The sequence below is a fragment of the Saccostrea echinata genome, unplaced genomic scaffold, assembly GCF_033153115.1.
Source record: "Saccostrea echinata isolate AGI-Se365-2 ecotype Australia unplaced genomic scaffold, CSIRO_AGI_Sech_v1 ptg000002l, whole genome shotgun sequence".
NCBI classification, from domain to species: domain Eukaryota; kingdom Metazoa; phylum Mollusca; class Bivalvia; order Ostreida; family Ostreidae; genus Saccostrea; species Saccostrea echinata.
The window spans coordinates 14,148,069-14,173,942 of NW_026889751.1; the positions used below are offsets into that span (position 1 = coordinate 14,148,069).

The window sequence follows — 25,874 nt, forward strand, 5'->3', positions numbered from 1 at the left end:
TGAGGGGACTCTTCAATCTTTTCATTGCGAAAGTATTCATCGACCCCTTTTATGAGTTATTGCCCCTGAAAGTTTTTGATGTTTACGAATAATTTTCAAAACGAAAAGTCGTATAGACATGGGACCAACTGCATAAGATTCATTGACCTTTGACCTTAAAATATATGCAAAGGTCATTCAAAATTTGAGAAATTAAGCTCTTTTTATATCTCTTCTGTCTTTCAACATATACTTAATATCTTTGCATCATTAATATGTCCTCTTAAATCTATTTCAAAGATGTCATACTTGTCCCCTAAAATTTACCCCTTTAAAAGTTATTGCCCCTTTTACTGAAAAACCTTGTTATCGCTACTCCTCCGAAACCGTAAACCGTAGAGGCACAAAACCTTCACTAATGTCTTCAGGGTTTTTAGACACAACTTCAAACTATTCAGTGCGAAAGTATCCGATGACCCCTTACATGAGTTATTGCCCTTTAACGTCTTTGCGCTTACTATTAAACCTTACATCTTTAAAACTAAAAGTAGTAGAAGCATGGGGTTAAGTGCAATGTGACCCTTGACCTTTGACCTTGAATATTTGTTCAAGGTCAAAGTCATTTTAAAAATCTTTAAAATTTTCATTTTTTCTATCTTTCAAGCCATTTATGGATCTTTTTGTATAAAAATTAACTTTAGAGAGTAAAATATGAAAAACATATGAAATTTAAAGAAGGTGGAAAGACCTCTAATTGTTCGAGAACAATTAGTCTACTAGTTTTCTTGTATTTTTCTTCTTCTTTCTTTTTTTTCTTTTCTTTTGAAAGCCAAATGATAGGGAAACATGTTTCTCAAAACTATTTAATTCTGATTACTACATTGTACAACATTTTTTTATTCCTAAATAGGCACATCTTCATCAGAATTCGTGGCGTAGTGGTTTGCACGCCTGGCTTTCAAGCTAAGGGTTTTGAGTTCGATCCTTAATGGAAGAACATTTGTTTTTTCATTTCTCTTCTTTTTTTACAACCCAAATTACGCAGGTTAATTAAGGCTAAGTATAGGCATTTCTATGCAAATAAACTAATTAAAATGGCTAAGAACTATATCTACTATACAGAGAAAGTTAAAATTTATTGTCTAATACATACTTGGTACCCACGACATGAGAGAGCCAGTACACATTATGACGTCATATTATGACGTCATCGTTCTTTACTACACAAGATTGTAATGGACATCAACAAAAATGCTTCGGCGCAAGGGTATGCTCCATAATTTAATTTAACTTAAATAAGGTATATTTAGTAGCAAAATATTCCAAAGATTGCTGGTTTTGCTGCACAAATATCAACGGGTCAGTTGTAAAAGAGCTAGGTTCACTTTATGCATAAAATGGCCCTGTAGATAAACCAATTTATCCACTAATACTTTATGTCCCTTTCTAAACATCAATATAAAGTAGAGACTTGGCGCTTTCAGTTTGTATATAAAAATTTCATCTAAAGAGTCCAGGTACTGGAAAACAGGTTGTGTGAAATTGCAATGTTCTTGAATTTTGCAGAAAACAGGTGAAATTGAGAATCTTCAACAAAGAATTAAAATATGAGCACACCCCTCGATCCAAAAATTAAAGTATGTTTTATAATCTTAATAAGCAGTTCTTTCATAATACGTTTGCACATTTTGGATCGTAGGTTGTGCTGTATACGAAATATTGAAAAATAGCATCATATTTTGGCCATTTTTAAAGAAATATTTGGGATATGTGAATAATGACGCAATTCATGACGTCATAATGCATTGACTAGCAAGAAAATTACGTCATTTTTAGTAGAAATTCTTTCACGAAGTGTTCAAGTGATATTTATTACCTTGTCGACTAAAACTATGCAGTTTTAATTTTTCAGAAATTTACAGGGCCAAAAAAGGCCCTAAGTGGCCCCTGCTCTTTCTATTTGTAAAGTTTTAAGTTGAATCAGGGTAAAAATGTACACTCCGTTATAAATTTTCTCAAATTCCGATCAAATGAGAAAATTCCTAGGATTTGTGCAGCAGTTTTATTAATCTATAGAATATTCTTCTTAGTATAATACAAATTTTAATGTTAAATCAAATAGGGTAATCCCTTGCACCGAAGCCGTTTGTTGATGTGTTTTATTACCTCCAGTAGGTAAGAACAATGACGTCGTAATACGACGTCATAATGTGCACTGGCTATAACATACAGTGGGTACTAAGTATACATAAGAAAACAAATCAAAACTTTTTTTATGAATAATAAATATATACATTTGTGGTATCTCTCTATTATATAAACATGCAGAGAGCAAATATCTTCATACCTGTATGAAGTTTTTCGAAGGTCATAGGTCATTACGTGACCTAATCACACAGCGCAGTAATATCTACATAAAAAGACTTACTTAGCAATATAATTAGCATGTTTTTCATGCATAAGAATGTACAAAATACGCAAGTAAAATAATAATCATTTTATTTACAATGTAAACGAGTATTTAATACAGTTCTTGATCGATTGTACATACAGATTAGAAAACTACGTGTTATAAGTTTCATGTCTGAGCTGCATAGTCTCAACTTTTACCCTTATTTTTCTCGCAGACCTCTGAATGCTATAATTTTTTTTTTTCATTAAGCTTTACTCACAATAAATTTGAAAATCTGTTGAAAAACATCAATGTAATGCAATCACGCCACAAACAGCTGACAAACACTGCACTTTGGAAGTTCGGTAGGCACACCTCCATCATCGAGATCGTTGTGACGTTGTCTTAACGATGTAAGCTGTCGCCAGTGTCTCCATGTCAACATCATAAATTAATAAATATGCCTGACTGAAATCGTAGATTTTATGTTTTTGATCAAATTTTATACTTGATTTGAAGTTATCTGGTCCGGACAAGTGTCTCCATCCATCCCTTTCCGACCGAAATTCCTCCAACTTTTTATTATCAAACATCGGACGTGTTTCTTGTGTGTGTGTTTTTTTTTTTTTACATCGAATATGGGTTCTCATGAATACAAAAATTCCCAGACACCAATATGCTCACTATAATTGATCACAAGTAGCCTTTCATAGAATATTCCCTTCAAAACAGAATCCTTTGCCAGATGAATTTGAAGCGTAACCGCTTTTCAAGCCGATTTACACCTAGCGTAATTTGTCAAAATCTACGACGTACAGTTAGTGCAATATTTATATTCGATTACATTCGATTGTCCGTCTCAAATGTATATATAAGTAACAAGAGGCCCATGGACCACATCGCTCACCTGAGCACATTGGCTAGACTAAGGCACAAATCAGTTCAGTAATGAACGGGGGGGGGGGGGGGAAGGGGGGGCTTGAATTTTAAACTACCTGATGATGCTTCCATGTCAATATAACAAATGAATTTGAGAAGATTTTAAACGAATTTTTCCATTTCTTTCTTTGTAAAAATTTGATCCTCCATTGTAGCTTCTCCCTATCTCAGAGGTCATCATTTGAACAAACTTGAATCTACATTACCTGAGGATGCCTCCATATCAATAAGACTAACATATCTTTTCTGTTCTTGAGAAGTAAATTTTTTCCTTTATGTTCTTATGTAAAACTTTCGATCCCCCATTGGGCCCCACCCTACCCCCGGCGGTCATCATTTGAACAAAATTGAATCTACACTACCTGAGGATGCTTCCATATAAATTTGACTCCTCATGGCTTTGCTGTTCTTGAGAAGAAGATTTTTCCTATATATTTCTATGTAAAACTTTGATCCTCCATTGTGGCCACGCCCTACCCCCGGGGGTCATCATTTGAATCTACACTACCTGAGGACGCTTCCATATAAATATGACTCTTCATGGCTTTACTGTTCTTGAAAAGAAGATTTTTAAAGATTTTTCCTATATATTTCTATGTAAAACTTTGATCCTCCATTGTGGCCCCGCCCTACCCCCGGGGGTCATCATTTGAACAAACTTGAATCTACACTACCTGAGGATGCTTCCATATAAATATGACTCTTCATGGCTTTACTGTTCTTGAGAAGATTTTAAAAGATTTTTCCTATATATTTCTATGTAAAACTTTGATCCTCCATTGTGGCCCCGCCCTACTCCCGGGGGTCATCATTTGAACAAACTTGAATCTACACTACCTGAGGATGCTTCCATATAAATATGACTCTTCATGGCTTTACTGTTCTTGAGAAGAAGATTTTTTAAGATTTTTCCTATATATTTCTATGTAAAACTTTGATCCTCCATTGTGGCCCTACCCTACCCCCGGGAGTCATGATTTGAACAAACTTGAATCTACACTACCTGGGGATGCTTCCATATGAGTTTCATCTTTCCTGACCCTGTGGTTCTTGAGAAGAAGATTTTTAAAAGATGCTATTCATTTTTCACTAATTCTTAATTATCTCCCCTTGAAAGAGGGCGTGGCCCTTCATTTGAAAAAACTTGAATCCCCTTCACCCAAGGATGCTTTGTGGCAAGTTTGGTTGAAATTGGCTCAGTGGTTCTGGAGAAGAAGTTGAAAATGTGAAAAGTTTACAGACAGACGGACTACAGACAAAATGTGATCAGAAAAGCTCACTTGAGCTTTCAGCTCAGGTGAGCTAATAAATAACAAGTTTAAAAACTTCAATGGGAATTGAAGTGGGTCGGTACGAGATCAAATCTTCTGAGAAGGCCTTTGGCCTTCACAGGATTTGATCACGTGACCGACCCACTTCAATTCCCATTGAAGTTTTTAAACTCGTTATTTATTTGCCTTCTCATCAGATTTGATCACGTGACCGACCCACTTCAATTCCCATTGAAGTTTTTAAACTTGTTATTTATTTCTTAAATATATCTCTTATGCATTTTTATAAGCTCATTTGCATAGAAGCGCCTTTACCTAGCCTTAACTCACATGCGTACATGAAAACACTTAAGGTGGTATGGGATACCAAACGAAACTTCTCCTACATATTTATGTACCCAAATTAGAAGGATTTGAAATACCCCCATCTTTCAGTATATTAAAGTGTAATTTTAATAATTTTTTTATTATTTTAATGAGAAATACAAAAACGATTTTTTTCTTGCATAATTCTTTTTTCATAAGCTTAATATTATAGGCAGGCGTTTGCTAATATAAAGTGTTTATAAAAACAAAAATGACAAGAAATATGTCTTAGTATTTTTTTAATTTTCAACAAAAAATAAGCGTAAAAAACTGGGAAAACTTTATTTCTTGAAAACAGACGGATAACATTTCATGAAAGTCTACAATAAGAATGTATCTTAATATGTTAGCAAAGTGAAATAAACAAATTGAAAATATATATATAAATGGAAAATATAAAATGCATTTAAAATTTTTTGAATTAAAAGATCCGAGCGGAAGAGTTATCCTTCTTTATTTTCCAAGGGTTGAAAAAACCTGGGTGCTATTTTAGAAATGATGAGCATTTTTTCCCAACCATAAAAAAATTGCACTTTGTAGTTTTCAACTTTGAGCGGTTTGAAAACAATGCATGGACAATCGCTTTCCAGGACGTGTCTTGTTCAGAGCAATTGCATTCATCTGAACGTTTTGGGACTATATACAACAGCTAGCTGATTTGTGACCAAACAGTTACTTCTTGAATTAAATAACAAAAAAGTCCAGCTCTGGTTAACGTGATAATTGATTGGTCATAATTCAACACAATGTGAAGTAATCACACTTATCCATGCCTCACCGCACACAAGGTGCTGTACAGTTGCTCAAACAATTGAAATACAGCTTTTGCTTAAAAGTGTTCAAAAGCAGCAATGTTGAAACTACCTTTTACAGGGGTTTGCTTTTTTAAATGTCCATTGTACAATTATAAGTAAATTTATATACTTGCGATTTTTTTGTCTGTTTTTACTTAAAATGCCGACTTGTGAGAACTTGCATTGAAATAGGCTTCAGAGTGTTCTTTTCAACGGTGTATCTACAAATTTTGACCCGATAATAAGCACTCATGCAAATCAAAACAATACTTCAAACGGAAATACGTCATAACGTGGAGGTATCCCATACTACCTTAAAAAGGTGGAAAGACCTCCAATTGTTCTGTGAACAATTAGTCTACTAGTTTTCTTCCGCTGATTTTTTTGTTTCGAAGTTTATCGAAAAGATCTTTTGTTCATCATAAAGGTCTTTAAAAGTTATGAAAAAATTTGATCCAAGGCATATAACCTATGACCCCTTTTGCAGTTATTGCCCCTTTCGCTAGAAATCTTGTTATCCCTACTCCTTCGAAACCAAAAACCGCAGAGGAACAAAACCTTCACCAATGTCTTCAACTAATTGAGTACTCTCTTCAGTCTATCATTGGGAAAGTATTTGTTGACCCCTTTTATGAGTTATTGTCCCTGAAAAATTTTAATGTTTACAAATAATTAAAAATTTTCAAAACAATAACTCGTAGAGACATGCAACCAACTGCATTATATTTTTTGACCTTAGGCCTTGAAGTTTATGTCAAGGTCAAAGGTCAAGGTCATTCCAAATAAGAGAAATTAAGCTCTTTGTATAGCTCTTTTGTCTTTCAACATATACTATCTGTTTTAGCATTATTGATATGTTCTAAAACTATTTCAAAGATTTCGTTCTTTTCCCCTAAGCTTAACCCCTTTAAAAGTTATCACCCCTTGTGCAAAAAACCTTGTTATCGCTACTTCTCCGTATTTGTATCGTTTCATTGGACTTTCGAGATTGAATACATTCTCAATCTCATATAAGAATCAAGGAGAGCATCGATAAACTGTTCTTTTGCTAGTGTTTCTTGTACATCCCTTGGTGCCGTAGGATATGCCAAATTTGTGAGTCTTCATATAGACTGTCCTAGTTCTGGTAAAGTTTCCGTTGCTCGTTGTTGGCGTTCTCGCAGTTGGGTTCTATACAAGTAATTTTGATTCGAGGGTGCAAATCTTTCCTCTAATGCATTAACAAGCAAGACATAGTCATGCTTATGTGTGTTAGGCAAATTCCCCAGTACACCTTGAGCCTGTCCTCTTAAGCAAACTGCTAAATAAAGACCTTTCTCTTGTTCTGTCCACCTATTTAACATGGCACATGTATCAAAATGGGAGCGATAATCTAACCAGGACCCCGCACCATCAAATGTTGCAGCTTTTATATGGGTTTGTGGGTTCTTCTCTGCTGCTGTTATGATACTGGTGTCCTCATCTGGTCTACCAAAGCGACGATCATTTCAGCGATGAGTAATGTTTGATTCTGATGCATTTCCAGAGACTGGTGTTGACATCAAATAACCAGGTATTTTGTCCTCATCGGCTGGAACACAACAGGTGATCAGAAAATCTCACTTGAGCTTTCAGCTCAGGTGAGCTAAAAACAGATAGCATGGTTCAAGTGACCTAAAAACTGAAATACATGCATTCAGTTGACAAATTTTTGGTTCTTAAATATGACAACTCTTGTACCACTGCTTTAAATAGAATATTTTAATCAAAAATAGATATAGGGGTACATCTTTTTCTCTTTATCATTCAATCAACATTTATACATTGTGTAATTCTATTTTTTAAATAAAGAACCTTTTTTTTCATTAATTCACTTCGTCTGCTTTTGAAGAATCCAAAAGCATTGCTGGTATTTATCAAATCCATTGTTAGGATTAATGTGATCAAGTTACCCATCCTGAAATTTACTTCAGATCAAATTACTGTTAATTATTGAATGTCATGTGTATTTTCCTCTTCTGTCTTGAACAATTTGTGTCTATCAGTAGCATCTCTCATGTGAGCAAATGCTGCACTGCACTGGTAGTTTTTAACCCATCATTTTTTTTATTTTTTTTTTAAAGTTTTTTGCATAAATTCAATGAATCGTTTTTTTTATTATTGCTGATTTGGTGGCACCATCATGATGCCTCTCTGCTTTTCAGTAGCCAATACTGGTGTAGCTTGTCCAACCATTTTCTCCAGTAACTCTGGCACTTGACAGAGTCCAAGTAGTGGATGTCAGCTGGGTTTCCATTCTCATACATCACCACCAAAGCAGCACTGGTTACCTGAGGAATCTACAGATGAAAAAGAACACATGAAAATCAGGATCCATTTCTTGTTCATGGAGGTAACTTAGACTTCCCAAAATTTCCATTATTCATTGGTGTGGGTATGAACCCCTTTTTAAAGAAAATTTGCTTGTTATTGCTATGTTCTGATAGTGCTCATTGTAAAGAAGATTTTTAGAGAATTAATGCATTTTCGTAACATGATGAACTCCTGACAAGGTTAGATTATTTCATTACACTAGAAACTACAATATACATTTCACCATTCTGGTGTAATTAAAACATATGTAAACAAAGATTACGAAGCACACCTAGATGAAGGTTATCTATAAGTAAGGCAAATTTCACATTTTTTTTTCTAGTTAGTGTACATCCCAAGATCAGTATCCATGGAAGTTTGGGTTAAGTAGGACTTATAATTACTTGGAAATAGACCTGCTCAAAAACTTTTGAACTGTTTACTAATGAAGAAAATTTTGGTCAGTTCCAACATCCAAAGCAAGTCTGGAAATTTTCATCCTAGATGCACCATCTCTGCAAGTTTAATCATAACAGGCCATGATATTATATAGTTACTCCAAAAAAAATTACCCTTGTCACTCATCTGGAAAATGTAGGTCAGATTCAGAATCCACAGCAAGTCTGGAAGTGTCCATCCCTAGATACATCATCCATGCTAATTTGGTTAAAATATGGCTAAACTTCACTCATGTGGAAGACATACGTTGGATCCAGTATCCGAAGCAGGTTGGTTAATGTACATACCTAGATGCATCATCCCTGAAAGTTTGGTCAAGGTAGGGCTTCTAATTTCTTGGGAATGGATCTGCTTCAAAAACTTTAACCTGGTCACTCATCTGGAAAATCTAGGTCAGATCCAGCATTTGAAGCATAGGTGGTAGTGTCCATCTCTAAAGGCATCATCCTTACAAGTTTGGTTCAGGTAGGGCTTATAGTTACTTGGGAATGGACTTGCTCCTAAAACTTTAACTGGGACGCCGACGGTATAGCATAAGCTCATCTCAACTTTGTTGAGGTGAGCCAAAAATAGTGTTGCCTGCTTTTTAGCTTCATTAAAGATGTAAAAAAAAAATCTAAGAGTGGTCAGCTTTGTATTTACTTTTAGCATGATAGTTTCATGCATTTGCCTGCAATGAAAAAATAGCATCCATGGATAGTACAGTATAAGACTTCGATAGAATCTGACAATCAAAGAAAATATGGTTCCCTATCCCTTAAATGAATAAAAATGAATTAATTAAATTGAAATTATTAAAAATAACTATTTATCATTTTATTAATATGTGTTTCCAACAATCCTCCAAAAGAGGTTTCAGCTTTTTTTTTACTGCAATTGTCAGTCTACATGATCCATTGTGGCATACTGTGGCCCTTTTCACAAAAAGTCTTATGACTAAGACATAAATTTTCCTATTCTCTAACAAATATCTAAGCTGTAGCAGGTCACAAAAATCTTACATTTCTATTACATTAGATTACAACTGCAAATAATATTTTAGGAAAAAGGTGAATATCTTTATCAAACAAAATATTATACAGGTTTCAAATTTTTATTGTAGTCATAAGATTTTTTGTGAAAAGGGCCACTGAACACAATGTATTTTCATAGTATTAAAATAATTATATAAGTTTGTGTGGTAACTGAATATCATACAGTTTCAAAGTAATGTATCATGACCTCAGTGTTTCCAACAATCCTCCAAAAGAGATTTCAGTCTGTCTTTACTAATTGCAGTCTACAAGATCAATCCAAATGTATTTTCATAGAATTAATTTCCTCAAACTGATTGCAGCTGACCCACTGCTATAAACCAAGTCAACACAGTTTAGGTTTGGGCAAAATAACTATGATTTATTCGACATACAATAATATGTAATAAGACATGCAGGTGATTAGCATACACCGTTAAATGAAATCATGGTTACCCTTTAACTAACCACAAAGACATGCACCCTGCTCTCATCCAAAAAAAAAACAAGAGGCCCAAGGGCCTTGAATCGCTCTTCTGATAAACTGTACAACCTATCACTTCTATTTGAAGCCTCTAAGTATCCTGTATATTTAAATAAACCCTTGAAATTTCAATTCACACTCTGAGAACCCAAGATGATTCTAAGCCAATTAGTACCTGAGAGTTGGTGACCTACTTGTCACTTGTCATTCTCTGAGGACCCATCAACTAAGTTTGATGATTCTAAGCCAATTAATTTCTAAAATATTTTTTTTAAATTATAACCATTTTATAAGTAAGTCAAAGTGACCTACTTTTCAGTTGTTGTACTCCAAGGACCCAAGATGCATCAACTGACAAAGTTTGATGATTCTAAGTAGTGTTGTCAAATCAACTGATTTTTAGTAACCGGTTACTTTTCCGATCTAGTACCCAGTTACTCGAATGATTTTTTTTCGCTACAGTTACGATATCTATTATTTTTCTCATCCTTTACCTATCGGTAGAAATAAAACAAATGTACTGTGTATGAACTATATTTAAAATTACAAACTCAAACACATACACAATATCTTCAAAGAACTTTGATTTTATATGTCAGTTGAAATGGACAGTTTGTTTTTATTTAAGAAAATAATTTTATCGACACACGAAGAAGATAGATATATAGTCGTCAATCACCATTTTCACAATGGCTCTCGTTACGTTTTCCTTATCAGCCCCTGATATATGTCAAGATCAAGGAGAATTAAAATACCCGTAATTACTGGTTCATTTGTAGAGTATCCAGTAAATTGCTGATTTCCAAATAATTTTTAATCTTAGGTGATTTAAAATATTTTTAGTCCCACTCGTATACAATATCTCCGATTCACATAATTTACATTTTACAAATCTTGAATCAGCTGTTCTTTTAAAAATACTTCCAAGCTTTATATGTCTGCGGCGGTATCTTATTAAATTTGGCTCCTTTGACTAGCACAGGTGTAAATGAGGTAATTATAACTCAGGTCTTCAATTTTTTTATACCCCCAGCAATCAAAGCTATCAATTATATAAACTGTGAAAACTAACCAAAACAAATCAATCTTATTTGTGAACCAATAGATCAAGTCTAACAGTAAATTATTTTAGGTAAATGTGTTATTATACATTTATAAACAATATAATAACATTTATTTTCTATGTATTTACTATGTAAAAAGTATTTTTATCCGAATAACCGAATAGCAGTTTTACTAACTGATACTTGCATTGTTCAACGATTAATCGGTTAACCAGGTACTCGTTGACAAACTAATTCTAAGCCAATAAGTACCTGAAATATTTAATTAAAGCCATAAATTTTCAAAAGTAGGTCACAGTGACCTACTTTTCAGTCAACCTACTTCGAGGACCGAAGATGCATCAACTAACAAATTTTGACGATTCTAAGCCAAATATTAAATACAACCATAAAATTTCAGAAGTAGGTCACGGTGACCTACTTTCAGTTGTCGTACTCCAAGGACCCAAGATGCATCAACTGACAAATTTTGATGATTCTAAGCCAATAAGTACCCAAAATATTTAATTAAAGCCATAAATTTTCAAAAGTAGGTCACTGTGACGTACTTTTCAGTTGTTGTACTCTGAGGACCCAAGATGCATCAACTGACAAAGTTTGATGATTCTAAGCCAATTAGTACCCAAAATATTTAATTAAAGCCATAAATTTTCAAAAGTAGGTCACGGTGACCTACTTTTTAGTCGACTTTCTCCAAAGACCCAAGATGCATCAACTGACAAAGTTTGATGATTCTAAGCCAATTAGTACCTGAAATATTTAATTAAAGCCATAAATTTTCAAAAGTAGGTCACGGTGACCTATTTTTCCATCAATCTATTCCGAAGACCCAAGATGCATCAATTGACAAAGTTTGATGATTCTAAGACAATTAGTACCTGAAATATTTAATTATAGTCATATAAATTAAAAAGTAGGTCACGGTGACCTACTTTTCAGTTGACCTTTTTTGAGGACCCAAGATGCATCAACTTACAAAGTTTTCTGATCATAGGCCTTAAAATGTCCAAATTATGCTTCTAAAACGCTTTGAAATCAAATGCCTGCAAAATTCAAAAAGTAGGTCACTGTGACCTACTTTTTAATAAATATGTTTTATGGTCCCAAGATGCATCATCTTACAAGATTCAATGATTCTAAACTTCTCGGTATCCGAATTAATGACCTTAATTGTTTTGAAAAAGATTAGCCATCAAGTTCAAAAAGTAGGTCAAGGTGACCTACTTTTTAGTTGACGTTCTTCAAGGAACAAAGATACATCAACTGACAAAGTTTGATGATCATGGCCTTAAATTGTTCAAAATATGCCTCTAAAACATTTTGAAAAAGAATGGCTGCAGATTTTAAAAAGTAGGTCACCATGACCTACTTTTGAGGCAACATGATATGAGGTCCTTACATGCATCAACTGACAAGATTTGATGATCCTAGTCCTTATAGTAAGCAAAATATCAACATTTTAATGAAATGTAATTTTTGGTCAACTTTGAAGTGACCTTGAGACCATGCCCTTTGCCCCAGGGTAAATCCCCATGCAAATTTTAATCTACAACATATCCTCACCCTTTTGTGTAAGTTTGGTGATAATCTGTCCAGTGGTTCTTGAGAAGATAATTTTTTAGCAACCAGTACTTTTGTTTCTATTTTCCTAATTATCTCCCCTTGTTTAAGGGTCACAACCCTAGTTTTAGTATAAAAGGGAGCCCTTGGGCCAAGGATACCGTGACAAATTTGACAATAATTGGGCAAGGGGTTCTTGAGTTATGGCCCATATTATATATATGTGCACACCGCACAAATGGCCATAGCATTAGCTCTTTGAGCCTTTGGCTCAGAAGAACTAAAAAAAAAGAAAGAAAATGCGTGGCCTTTCCCCTTTGCAAAAAAGTGAACTTTCTTGTAAAGTTGGGGATAGTCAGCCCGTAATTGTGCTTCCTGATTGGATAATTAATTTGCTTTTATTTGGAATTTCCTAATGACGAGCACTGATTGGCTTAAAAGGCCCCAGCTGCCAGGGGGGCCTGTCCCCGGGACCAATGACCTTATTCCCCTAGAGGGTCTCCCCTAATGCCTAATTATATAAACAAACTGTGCCCTAGAGGGTACCCCTCAAATGATATTTACCTAAGGCCAATCGTCAGCGTAATTGACTGTATTACATAACAAGCAAACAGTGCCGTCGGGATTAAGCAATACAAATAGATACGAACTAAGGCACACAAACATGTAATCAAAGTACTGAAAGTACTCATGGGAGTTGAACATAGTAATGTGAAAGATTTAACAGGAAGTAAAGGAGCTATAATGTCGGAACATTTTTTCATGCTTTAGATACAAGTCAACTATTGCAGATTTGATAGAGATACAACATCAAACATAAGAAATAATGTCAAAAACATTTGAATAACGAAGATCATGGGCCACAATACTCACCTGAGTAACTTTAATGACTTTAACCGTGTTGTACTTATTCAGATTTTCAAAAACTTTTACCACTTAATATTCCCAAGCAGGGACGTAGCATCGTTTTTGAAAGGGGGAGGGGCTCGAAAATTCTATTTTTGGGTGTGGGGATAGGTTTCAAACTTCTTTCAGTATCAAGTTTTACTCATACACTACTACATCACCCCTATTTGAATATTCTGCAACAAACAGTAGAGGGACGGACTTTCAATGAACATTTACAATATTAAATTTTTATAAATTTCATGTTTGGAAAAAAGGGGGGGGGGCAGACCCCTCCCCCTTCCCCTATGCTACATGCCTGTCATGAAAAAAAAAGTGTCAGCATAAATTAATATGGTGATATCAAACTCTGAGGGGTCTCTAAATCTACACAATATTAATAACAATGTCTTGCAATTATGAAGATTTTTTTCCTGTACACATACATTCAACATAAATCCCAATTTATTTAATTCATTAAATATACCAAATTAATTTTTAGCCAATTCTCAGATAGAATCCATATAATATAAGAGTGCAGAACATTAACTGGTGAAATTAGAAATATGCAGCTTACGTCATTTAAATTACCATCTGTTACAATCAGAATGTTTAATGAGAGACAATGAAATGGGCGGGTACAATTCAACACGGACGTCCGAGAAAACATTGGATTGAAATTCTAGTTTGAAATTCATTTTCAATCCATCTGAGCTGTTTTCAAACCTAAAGTGTGAATGTATGATCCGAAAGACAAATAATTTCAATTCCCAAATACATGTTGTTTGACATTCATATTTATATGAGTACTTTAGCATATAATTTTAAGGATACGTAAAAGTAAAAGAAGACAGAGATTACTTTTTCAGGGGACGGCCATTTGATTCTAGAAGGGGGGGGGGGTCAAAAATTGTCGAGTCAGATCATGCCTCCACATGATAGAATATATTTATTTCTAGGATGACAAAGGCTTTTTCTTTTTAGTTTTGTCTTCACTGAAAACTGTTTGACAAACAAAAGCAGGGAGGGGTTGTAAATTTAAAAGAAAATTTTCATATTTATTCCAAGATTGTTCAGCCCCCTCCCTCCCAGCACACACATTCACATACCAAATAAATCAAATATTTGTCCCTTTATATTTCTTTAAATACACTGGACAGAAAATTCTGATTTATATAAATTTCAAACTATTCCAAAATTGAAATTATTTGTCTTCTTGGTCAATCAGTAACACCGTACGTTCTTGCGTAGCTGAGGTGGATTGAAAATGAATTTCAAACTAGAATTTCAATCCATTGTTTTCTCAGACGTCCGTGTCAAATTGTACCCATCCATTTCATTGTTTATCGTTTAACATTTTGATGGTAACAGATGGAGATGACGTATGTTGCATATTTCCAATTTTGCCAGTTAATGTTCCGTGGTCTTAATTTGTTAAGCAAACTGAATCAACACAACTTTGAATGGTTTGCATTCTAATGGTTCTATTGCAGCAAAGCTATCTCAAAACAAACGTAACTTTTTAAGTCATTTGGATGTAATATATGAATCAGTAAAATATTAATGGACATGCTGATACAGCTCATCCCAATTTCTGAAAATAAAATCTTTATCTTCTGGGCTCCTTTCTTTACTTTTTCGAACATTGATAATCTATTTAAAATACCTATGAAAGCATTTGAAGCACAATGCCCTCCCTACTCTCTTCTGAATATGTACAAGATCCTTGGTGCCAACAACCAACTGGCACTTTTTATTTTCAATGTTACCATCACCAGACACTAAATTGTCATTTTTTTCTTCCTCTGATTGGAACAAGCAGTTGATATTATCTTTTGGGTATAACTGGTTCTTTTCGGACACAATAATTAATTTTTATAGAATTTTTGTATTTAATTTTTCTATCAAAATGTTATGAGTTATCTTTATAACTCAATCATTATGTATTTTTTTAAATCCCATAATTTTTAATTTTATGTCAAGAAATTTCTTTATAGAAGTAAGCATCTCTGAATACTTTGCCTTTTGTTTGTTTGTTTTACATCTCTTCGAGAATTTTTACTCATAAAGAGACACTACCACTTGCCAATGGAGGCTAGGGCTGCAAATTTTTACCTATACAGGACACTCAGAACCACTGAGCAGTGAGGGATTTTTTTGGGGGTGCCAGCACCTACTGCGAAATGGGATCTCAGTTTATAGGTCTCATCCGAAGGGTCCGTTTCTAAATGCATACCGCAGTGGGATTCGAACCCACGACGTAATGATTAACACCTTACTTTGAATCTCTAGAGCAAATGATTCTGAACAACTGTGCGACGAGAGTGACTTTAACTATTTGTGATTTTGATTTGATACAAATTTCAGTGTAATTGAATTTCAGGTATACTATATACATGTAGCTGAGCTGGACAAGTTTTTCAAACTTTCAATGAATTAAAACGATCGACTTGAATCTGTTTTGATTTTTTTTAAAAAAAAATGTAGTTTAATGAGCTACTGCAAGAAATTAAACCGTTGTAATTATGAGGATCGATCTTTCTCGCATATCAATCACTGGTCTTAATAAGCCATTGTGTCCGCACATGCATGCATTCATTCATTTTAATTTTTTTTATTAATAAAATCAAATGAAACATTTTTTAATGATAACGTACTACTGCAATACACTTTTATATGCAGACATGTTGAAATGCATTAATTAATGTAACACACATTTTTCAAGTTCAGTACTAGCGTTGTACACGTGACCCACTAAATGCTGATAAATTCATGAAATTAAGGATTAAAAATTAATGTCATCTGAAATTGTCACACATCTACTTCTTTCTTTATAAGTAATTCTTATCTGCAGAGTTATCAAAAACACTCAGTCTTGTCGGCAAGGTCGGTAAGGAATTTTCTGGACCGATAATGTACAAGAAAACAGTGATCCAAATGACCGTTTAAAACATTGAACGTGATGCAAATTTCTAAACGCTGAGCCTATAGGTAAGGACCACAAAACACTGGTCCGACAAAACTTTGTCCAGTCTAACAGATCATTTGACTTTGTCAGACCAAATGTCTGACAGTGATTCAAAAATTTTGACAACTCTGCTACGGAAATCACTGCACAGTAAATTCATTTACAGTTGTATAGACTTTACATTTGTATCTGTCCTAATATGCTTAGAAGCATAGGTAAAATATTTGCAAGATTTTGCCATGGTTTATTTCCTTCATCACATGACTATTAATTGTTTGGAAGTTTGAAAAATAACAATTAAAAAAAGTTTCAGCTTGTTATATGATCTAACGTAAATGGTTATAATTTGTTGTTTTTCCTACTTAAAATTTACATACGTACATGTAGTTCGAATGTCAGACCTGGCTGTTCCGACTTATTTTATCCAGAATTTCATATGTGAAATGCTTATAAATTTTATGCCACATGAAAACAACTTGAAAACTCAAAAAGCTTAATCTAGTAATTTATCTTAAAGTTTCACCTTTCTGTGTACATTAATCACCTTCTCTTCGATTTTCTTCCTCTTCGATGTTAAATGTATTAGGCTTCAATATTAAACGAACAATTGTTCATTTATATCCAAATCAATGTAATTTGTTTATTCTTTTGATGTTTATTGTATTATCAAATAAATATTTTTGAAAACTTCGAAAATTTAGCTAAAAAAAAGGTATAACATTGTGAAATAATTTTTACCACGCGTCAGTCATTCCAAAGAGGTTTCGTGCAGTCATATAGTCACGTGTGCAGAGTTGTCGTTAATTTCCCTCTCATTGTTTATAGGTGCCGCTGTATGTGCTGCAAAGGAGGTTCGTGACGACAATTTTCAACATTTTTTTTTAGTTCTGTATAAATCAATTTTAAATTTAATCAAAATATAATATTCAAATTAAGTTAAATGAAATTCAATTGCATTTAGTTTCATATCATTTATCAAAATTAGATAAATTCAGAAAATTGAAATGGACTATTTTATGCAAGTTTACATTGAATATCACAGGAGTAAATTGGTCGACAAAGAAGCCCCATGGATGGCCACTATATAATCAATACAAATTACTGCGCTTAGAAAGCCTGTGATGACCAAAGGAGATTGAACATAGTTCAACTCCCAAAAATTAATGCACAGATTAATAACCCCTAAACATTTACACTGCACAAACGTGTTACATAACAAGCAACAATATCATAATAATCCAACAAGCTTATGGTGACTTCATCACACGGACATGACAAAATATGTTACATAAAACACTGTTTAATAACATATTTAAATATAAGTTAGTGTGGTAACTGAATATCATACAGTTTCTGTTTGTTTGTTTATTGTTTAACGTCCCTCTCAAGAATTTTTCACTCATATGGAGACGCCACCACTTGCCGGTGGAGAGCTGCAAATTTTGCCCTATACTCGGCACTCAGGGCCATTGAGCACCTACTGTGACACGGGACCTTGGTTTATATGGTCTCATCTGAAGGACCGGTCTCCGCGTCCCACAGTGGGATTCGAACCCGCGACGTAAGGATCAACTCCTTACTCCGTGACTCTAGAGCAAACGCTCTAACCACTGCGCCACGCGGGTGACTCATACAGTTTCAAAGTACAGTATCATGAGCTCACAAACATGTATAAATGCTAATTATCAAAATCCTGCATCTCAAAATTCAGAAGTCAAAGTTAATCTACCCATGGTGTTTTTTTTGCAAAGTAGGTCAAAGATCAAGGTTGAGTGGATTTTAAAGCTGGGTTTTTATAATGTGTTTTGACAAACAGTGCACATGGTAAATAGCACAGACATACCTCATAAATGTAAACTAAAAATATATCCATAGGACATGAATGCCCCGCCAAGAGTATATTAGTAATGCAGCATGAAAATTTGTATTAGTGTATGAAATTTAATGAGAATATCTTAAATAGTTTCTTTAAAATTGAAATCTAGAAAGTTGGATATAGATGATAAATTCTCACCAAATTATGTACAAGTGCATAAGCTTACAGAAATATATCTTAAATGGTTTCTTTGAAACTAAGCAAAATGCAAATTTAAGAAAAGTGAAGTCAAGGTCACGGGCAAGTTCATAGTCAAACATTTTGATGCAGTTGAATAGTTCTCACAAATACGTATCAGCTAGCATATTAAGTTTGATAAAAATATTTTGAATGATTTATTTAAAACTGAGCTAAACACTAATAATGAAGTTAAGGTCAAAGGAAAGGTCAAAGTCAAAAAATGTTGATGCAGTTGAAAAGCTTACATCAGTATTTAGTATTTATTAGCACATGAAGTTTGATAATAAAGTGCCCCGCCACAGCATGATATGCCCATCAAATATTGTTTAATTCTCATAAACAGTTTAGAGTTTAGCTAGAGTGCAAGAAAATCATGTCAACCTTCATTCAAAGATTTCCATGATTTTTCCATTCCTTATAATATTTGCTGTTTATTCTCCTGTAGTGTAGGCATTAATTATAACAAATATTACATCATAGATTTCTCAACTGATTGTGTCAGAGCTTGACAAATGCCCATCTGCAACCCCCCCCCCCCCCCCCCCTTCTCATCTGTCACATTTGTTTGATATTTTCAAAATATTAAATAAAAATATCATATTAAACAATATCAAATTAGTTTTAACAATTTAATCTATACCAAATTAATTTTGAAAATAAAAGTCTAGCCATCAAATGACATATGCTATAAACTAACTAGTAGATCTGTCTAATTCCCAAGGGATGCAGATAAGAACTGCTTGATCAGAGATGCTCTCATTAATAAGTATAATCTTTAACTGGATGCATGTCCACTCATTACTCCCAAGGGATGAATGGATCTGCACTATCTGCTTTGTAGTCTATATTGCAGTAAAAATGCATATTTATGTCATTCTGTTGAAAACATAGATTTTTTTTTAATTTGTTACAAAGATTTATAAAAGAAAAAAAAAACTTGTGTAATCTTGTTGCAACATTTTTAATAAGGTTACTGCATGACTAGCACAGGAAGAAAGAAGACCTTTCAGTTAAAACTGAAAGGCGGCATTCAGTGACTTTTCAGTGGCCATTCAGTCACTGAATGGCAGGTACATTTCAGTGACCTTTCAGCCACAATTCAGGTACCTTTCAGACACCATTCAGCGGACACATTTCAGTTATCTTTCAGTGACCTTTCCATCACCTTTCAGTGACCTTTCGGTCGTCTTTCAGTGACCTTTCAGTCGTAATTCAACCACCTTTTCATCGGCTTTTCATTAGTTTATCAGTAGTTATTCCTTAATTTTTTTTCAGATAAAATTATTTACATTTTTAAATGTTTTCTTATTGATTATAAAATTCAGATAAGTAGAACTGGTAATGATTAGATGTTCAATCGTCTTTAAATCGTTCACTAGAATGTTAAATTGTGATTATTAACTCTGACATTTATGTCTAAATATAATTTTATAAACATTAATTTAAAAGATTATAATTCAACTGTGGACTCATAAAATTCAAAATTATTTTTGAATTTCTAATTTGTTTCATGAAAATTGATTTTGAAAAAGGAAATTATTCAAATGATGAAAAATAATATTCGTATCAGAATTTATTTAACAGGAATAGAGTTGTCTTATTTTTTCTTTCTGTAAAATCTCTAAATCTGTTATGAATATTTTCATTAGCTTATTCAATTTGATAAGTTGTTAAATGAATAAACAGACAGTCAATCTGAAAAAAAATCGAGGACATCGGTCAAAATGCTCTTAAAATAAACAAGAAAAAAGTTTTCTTATTTTTTTCAACTCTAAAATAGTTTTTTATTAATTTTATATCCACCTATCACAGTGTACAATGCGGTTAGTTTTCATGGATACATCTGGTTATGAAAGACGAGACAGAAGTAATTATTTATGCCTTTTTTTGGAAGAAACTTTAATACTGTAAATTTTGTTTCTTAATTGTTAAAATTGCATAATATTTTTAGCTTCTAAAGGATATCGTTTAAAATTATTTTGAATAAACAGAATTAATTATTTATGACTCTTGTGGAAGAACCTTTATATTGTAAATTTTGTTTCTTGATTCATAAAATAGCACGATAATTTAGCATGTTAGAAGATATCGATCGATCGTTTAAAGAATTTACAATGTTTTCCGAGATGAAGATCCATCTTGAATCATTTCATTGGAGAAGAAAAAAAAGGTGCCTGTCGCCGATAATTGTCATCATCCCGATAGGAGATGTGTAATTAATTAGTCAGCCCCAAAAATCTGCGCAATTCACATAGAATATGTATACAAGATATATACACATTGCCCAGCTCCTCGATACAACAGGTGAACTGGGTGTCCCAATTCGATTTCAACATATTTATTTTAAATCATGCACTTTTCAACAAGACGCCGTGGCGTAATGGATAACGTAGCGGACTATCAAGCGGGAGGCCATGGTTCGATTCCGGCTTTCGGCGTGAATTTTTTTTCTCTTATATTCACCTTTTTTTTTTTTATCCGAAAATAGATTAATTTAATACCATTATAATACCATTATAATAAGAAAACGTGAAATAAAATTTCTAAGTTAAAAAATAAGCCAATTATTCAATAAAAAGATACAACTGAAAGATACCTGAAAGGCCACTGAAATGTATCTGACATTCAGTTGACTGAATGGTAACTGAAAGACCACGGAAAAGTCACAGGAAAGGAACTTTTCAGTGACCTTTCAGTGGCCATTCAGTTACCATTCCGTCGGCTGAATGGTGTAATTTCATCCTGTGACTCTTAGATTTGTAGGGAATATGATTCTTAGATTTGTAAGGACTATCTACCATAAAAGATTTAAAAAAAAAATACTTGATGATTTTTTTGAGATTTAATGTCAAACTAGTTTTAAGCTGCAGTGCATATGGACAAATGGACATGCTGATTCCAATATCCCCCCTGGTATAATTAGTTTTAATTATATTATACAATACCAAATTAGTTTATTTTACAATATCAAATTGTTTTAATTACTTTTCACCAAATTTATTTTAAAAGTTAGGCTACCTAACAAAATCTATTTAATCAAACATGACTGATTCCTTTGCCTAATTCCCAAGAGATATAGATAACACCTGCTTAATCAGAGATGCTCTACCACTTAGCTCTTCACACTAAAACTCATTAATTGTCCCCCGCTTTTACTGAAAGTGGGGGATGTTAATTTGGGTCTGTCTGTCTGTCCGTCACGGTGACCTACTTTTCAGTCAACCTTCTCCGAGGACCCAAGATGCATCAACTGACAAATCTTGAAGATTCTAAGCCAAATAGTACCTGAAAATATTAAATACAGCCATAAAATTTCAAAAGTAGGTCACGGTGACCTACTTTTCAGTTGTCGTACTCCAAGTACCCAAGATGCATCAACTGACAAAGTTGGATGATTCTAAGCCAATAAGTACCCAAAATATTTAATTAAAGCCATAAATTTTCGAAAGTAGGTCACGGTGATGTACTTTTCAGTTGTACTTCGAGAACCCAAGATGCATCAACTTACAAAGTTTGATGATTCTAAGCCAATTAGTACCCAAAATATTTAATTAAAGCCATAAATGTTCAAAAGTAGGTCATGGTGACCTACTTTTTAGTTGACCTACTCCGAAGACTCTAGATGCATCAACTGACAAAGTTTGATGATTCTGAGCCAATCAGTACCTGAAATATTTAATTAAAGCTATAAATTTTCAAAAGTAGGTCATGGTAACCTACTTTTTAGTCGACCTACTCCGAAGACCCAAGATACATCAACTGACAAAGTTTGATGATTCTAAGCCAATTAGTACCTGAAATATTTAATTATAGTCATATTAATTGAAAAGTAGGTCAAGGTGACCTACTTTTCAGTTGCCCTTTTTCGAGGACCCAAGATGCATCAACTTCCAAAGTTTTATGATGATAGGCCTTAAAATGTCCAAATTATGCCTCTAAAACACTTTGAAATCGAATGCCTGCAAAGTTCAAAAAGTAGGTCACTGTGACCTACTTTTTAATACATATGTTTTATGGCCCCAAGATGCATCATCTTACAAGATTTAATGATTCTAAACCTCTCAGTATTCGAATTAATGACCTTAATTGTTTTGAAAAAGATTAGCCATAAAGTTCAAAAAGTAGGTCAAGGTGACCTACTTTTTAGTTGACGAACTTCGAGGACCCAAGATACATCAACTGACAAAGTTTGATGATCATAGGCCTTTAATTGTTCAAAATATGCTTCTAAATCATTTTGAAAAAGAATGGCCACTAAATTCATAAATTAGGTCACCGTGACCTACTTTTTAGTCAACATGATACAAGGTCCTTAGATGCATCAACTGACAAGATTTGATGATCCTAGTCCTTATAGTAAACAAAATATCAACATTTTAATAAAATGTAATTTTGGTCAACTTGAAGTGACCTTGAGACCACACCCTTTGCCACAGGGTGATGCCTTGAACAATTTTCAATCTACAACATATTCTCATCCTTTTGTGTAAGTTTGGTGATAATCTGCCCAGTGGTTCTTGAGAAGAAGATTTTTTAGCAACCAGTACTTTTGTTTCTCTTTTCCTAATTATCTCCCCTTGTTTAAGGGTCACAACCCTAGTTTTAGTACAAACGGGAGCCCTTGGGCCAAGGATACCCTGTGACAAATTTGACAATAATTGGCCAAGGGGTTCTTGAGTTATGGCCCATATTCTAAATAGTTTACGCACTCTGCACACCGCACAAATGGCCATAGCATTAGCTCTTTGAGCCTTTGGCTCAGAAGAGCTAATAAAAGCCATAAATTTTGAAAAGTAGGACACGGTGACTTACTTTTCAGTCAACTTACTCCGAAGACCCAGGATGCATCAACTGACAAAGTTTGATTATTCTAAGCCAATTAGTATGCAAAATACTTAATTAAAGTCATATAAATTGAAAAGTAGGTCACGTTGACCTACTTTTCGGCTGACGTTTTTCGAGGACCCAAGATGCATCAACTTACAAAGTTTTATGATCATAGGCCTTAAAATGTCCAAATTATGACTCTAAAATGCTTTGAATTCGAATGCCTGCAAAGTTCAAACATAGGTAATCAGAGATTACAGAGCTCACCTCAACGAATGTTGTCTTTAAGTAAGGCAAAGTCCCACACCAAACTAATAATCTTGGAGTGTGCATCCCTAGATGCAACATTTATGCAATTTTGGTCTGATAGGGCTTGCATTTACTTGGGAATAGACTTATCTGAAAACTTAAAACTAGTCACTCATCCAGAAAATGTAAGTCAAATCTAGCATCCGAAGCAAGTTTTGAGATTGTTCTTCCCTTGATGCATCATCCATTCAAGTTTGGTTAAGATAGGCCATATAGTTACTTGAAAATGAGATCTGCTCCAAAAACTTTATCTGGTTGCTCATCCGGAAAATGAAGGTCAGATCCAGCATCCTAAGCAAGTCCAGAAGTGTGAATCCTTAGATGCATCATCCATGCAATTTTGGTCAATATAGGGTTTATAGTTACTTGGAAATGAGATCTACTCCAAAAACCTTAACCTAGTCACTCATCCAGAAAATGTAGGTCAGATCCAGCATCCGAAGCAAGTTCAGTAGTGTGCATCCTTAGATGTATCATCCATGCAAGTTTGGTCATTATAGGGCTTATAGTTACTTTGAATGAAATATATGGAGATAACGAACAGTATTCAAGCTCAAAAGTCCATTAATCAATACAAAATAGGAGCAGAGCAAACACGGACCTCCAAACATCAGAGGTGGGATCAGGTGCCATGGAGGAGTGAGCATCCCCTGCCGACCGGTCACAACCGCCGTGTGCTCCTTGTCATGATCGGGAAATAACGGAAAATCCGTCGACAATTCAGTGTGTAAATAATGGCCTAACAATTAGTGTGAAAAACGTCAGTCAGCATTTGATTCAATGATAAATTGTATTTGCTGACAAGGTCATTGTATCGACCATAGAACTTACGAAATGATGACTTTAAACGAGACAGCTGATATTCTTGTTTCATCAACTTATTTGTCAATAATTTACCTCGTTTTAGAAATTGTACATACGTAGAGCATGCTCTTGCGTATCGAATCAACTGAGAGATATATACCCCGTATGCAAGTGATGAAGGTATATTGCTGCATAAGTAAGGGAAGTTGACGATTGAAAAGTTAAATGAGACCTGCTCCAAAAACTTTAACCTGCCCCAAAAACAATAACCTGGTCATTCTTTAGCTGAAATTGCAGCATCTGAAACCTTGACTGGTACAATGAAACACACAAGAAGCATCCTTCATGCATCTCTGACTAATATAGGCCATAAAAGTACTTGAAAAGAAAACTGCTCCAAAAACCTTAACCTGGGACGCAACGCCGAGGATATTACATAAGCTCCCCCAACATTTTAATAAAATGCAATTTTTGGTCAACTTGAAGTGACCTTGAGACCACACCCTTTGCCACAGGGTGATGCCTTGAACAGTTTTTAATCTACAACATATTCTCATCCTTTTGTGTAAGTTTGGTGATAATCTGCCCAGTGGTTCTTGAGAAGAAGATTTTTTAGCAACCAGTACTTTTGTTTCTCTTTTCCTAATTATCTCCCCTTGTTTAAGGGTCACAACCCTAGTTTTAGTACAAATGGGAGCCCTTGGGCTAAGGATACCCTGTGACAAATTTGACATTAATTGGCCAAGGGGTTCTTGAGTTATGGCCCATATTCTAAAAAGTTTACACACACTGCACAAATGGCCATAGCATTAGCTCTTTGAGCCTTTGGCTCAGAAGAGCTAATAAAATATCTATTTTTGACTTGATTATCTATTCAAACAATTTTTTGTCCTATTTAGAGTCAAAACTTCAAATACACATAAAGAAATACATGTATAAGGAAAAAACATGTCTACAGAATTCTTTATTTGTCCTCCCAGATGTACTCAAGAGCGAATTTAGTCTTATAATGGGTAGTCCCCAACATGGGAGTGTGTAAGATATGACAATATGATAAGAAAACGATTAGTTAGCAATAACTAATTCAATTGTTTTTGTCATTTGAAATCTCTTTTCATATCTATTGTGGGTATATATAAAATGTTTCTCTATCAAAATGACAATAAAATAGATGATAACTTCAAACGTATTCATTTTTAATGTAACTTTTCATTTCAATTTTTATGTTTTCGGTATTAAAGAGTACTTGTGTATTTTCTGAAAGAGGTCTATTTTTGTTTGTACGCCGTATGACCATATAATAACACATTTAAGAATGATAAAATCCTTATCCATGGCTACTATAGTATATATTTTACTACATTCAGTTTAAC

The 25,874-nt window shown here is 34.0% G+C and overlaps 1 protein-coding gene across 2 annotated transcripts in view; it reads right to left on the bottom strand.

Annotated features, from left to right (window-relative positions):
• Positions 1-7,463: 7,463 nt before the first annotated feature.
• LOC133173331 (mitochondrial genome maintenance exonuclease 1-like) overlaps positions 7,464-25,874 on the bottom strand; it is a 210,552-nt gene continuing 192,141 nt past the window's right edge. For both annotated transcript variants that reach the window (XM_061308324.1, XM_061308331.1), the window contains exon 5: positions 7,464-8,059. In XM_061308324.1, coding sequence (XP_061164308.1) covers positions 7,901-8,059 — 159 coding nt within the window. In that variant the 3' untranslated portion in view covers positions 7,464-7,900. The remainder of the gene's footprint in view (positions 8,060-25,874) is intronic.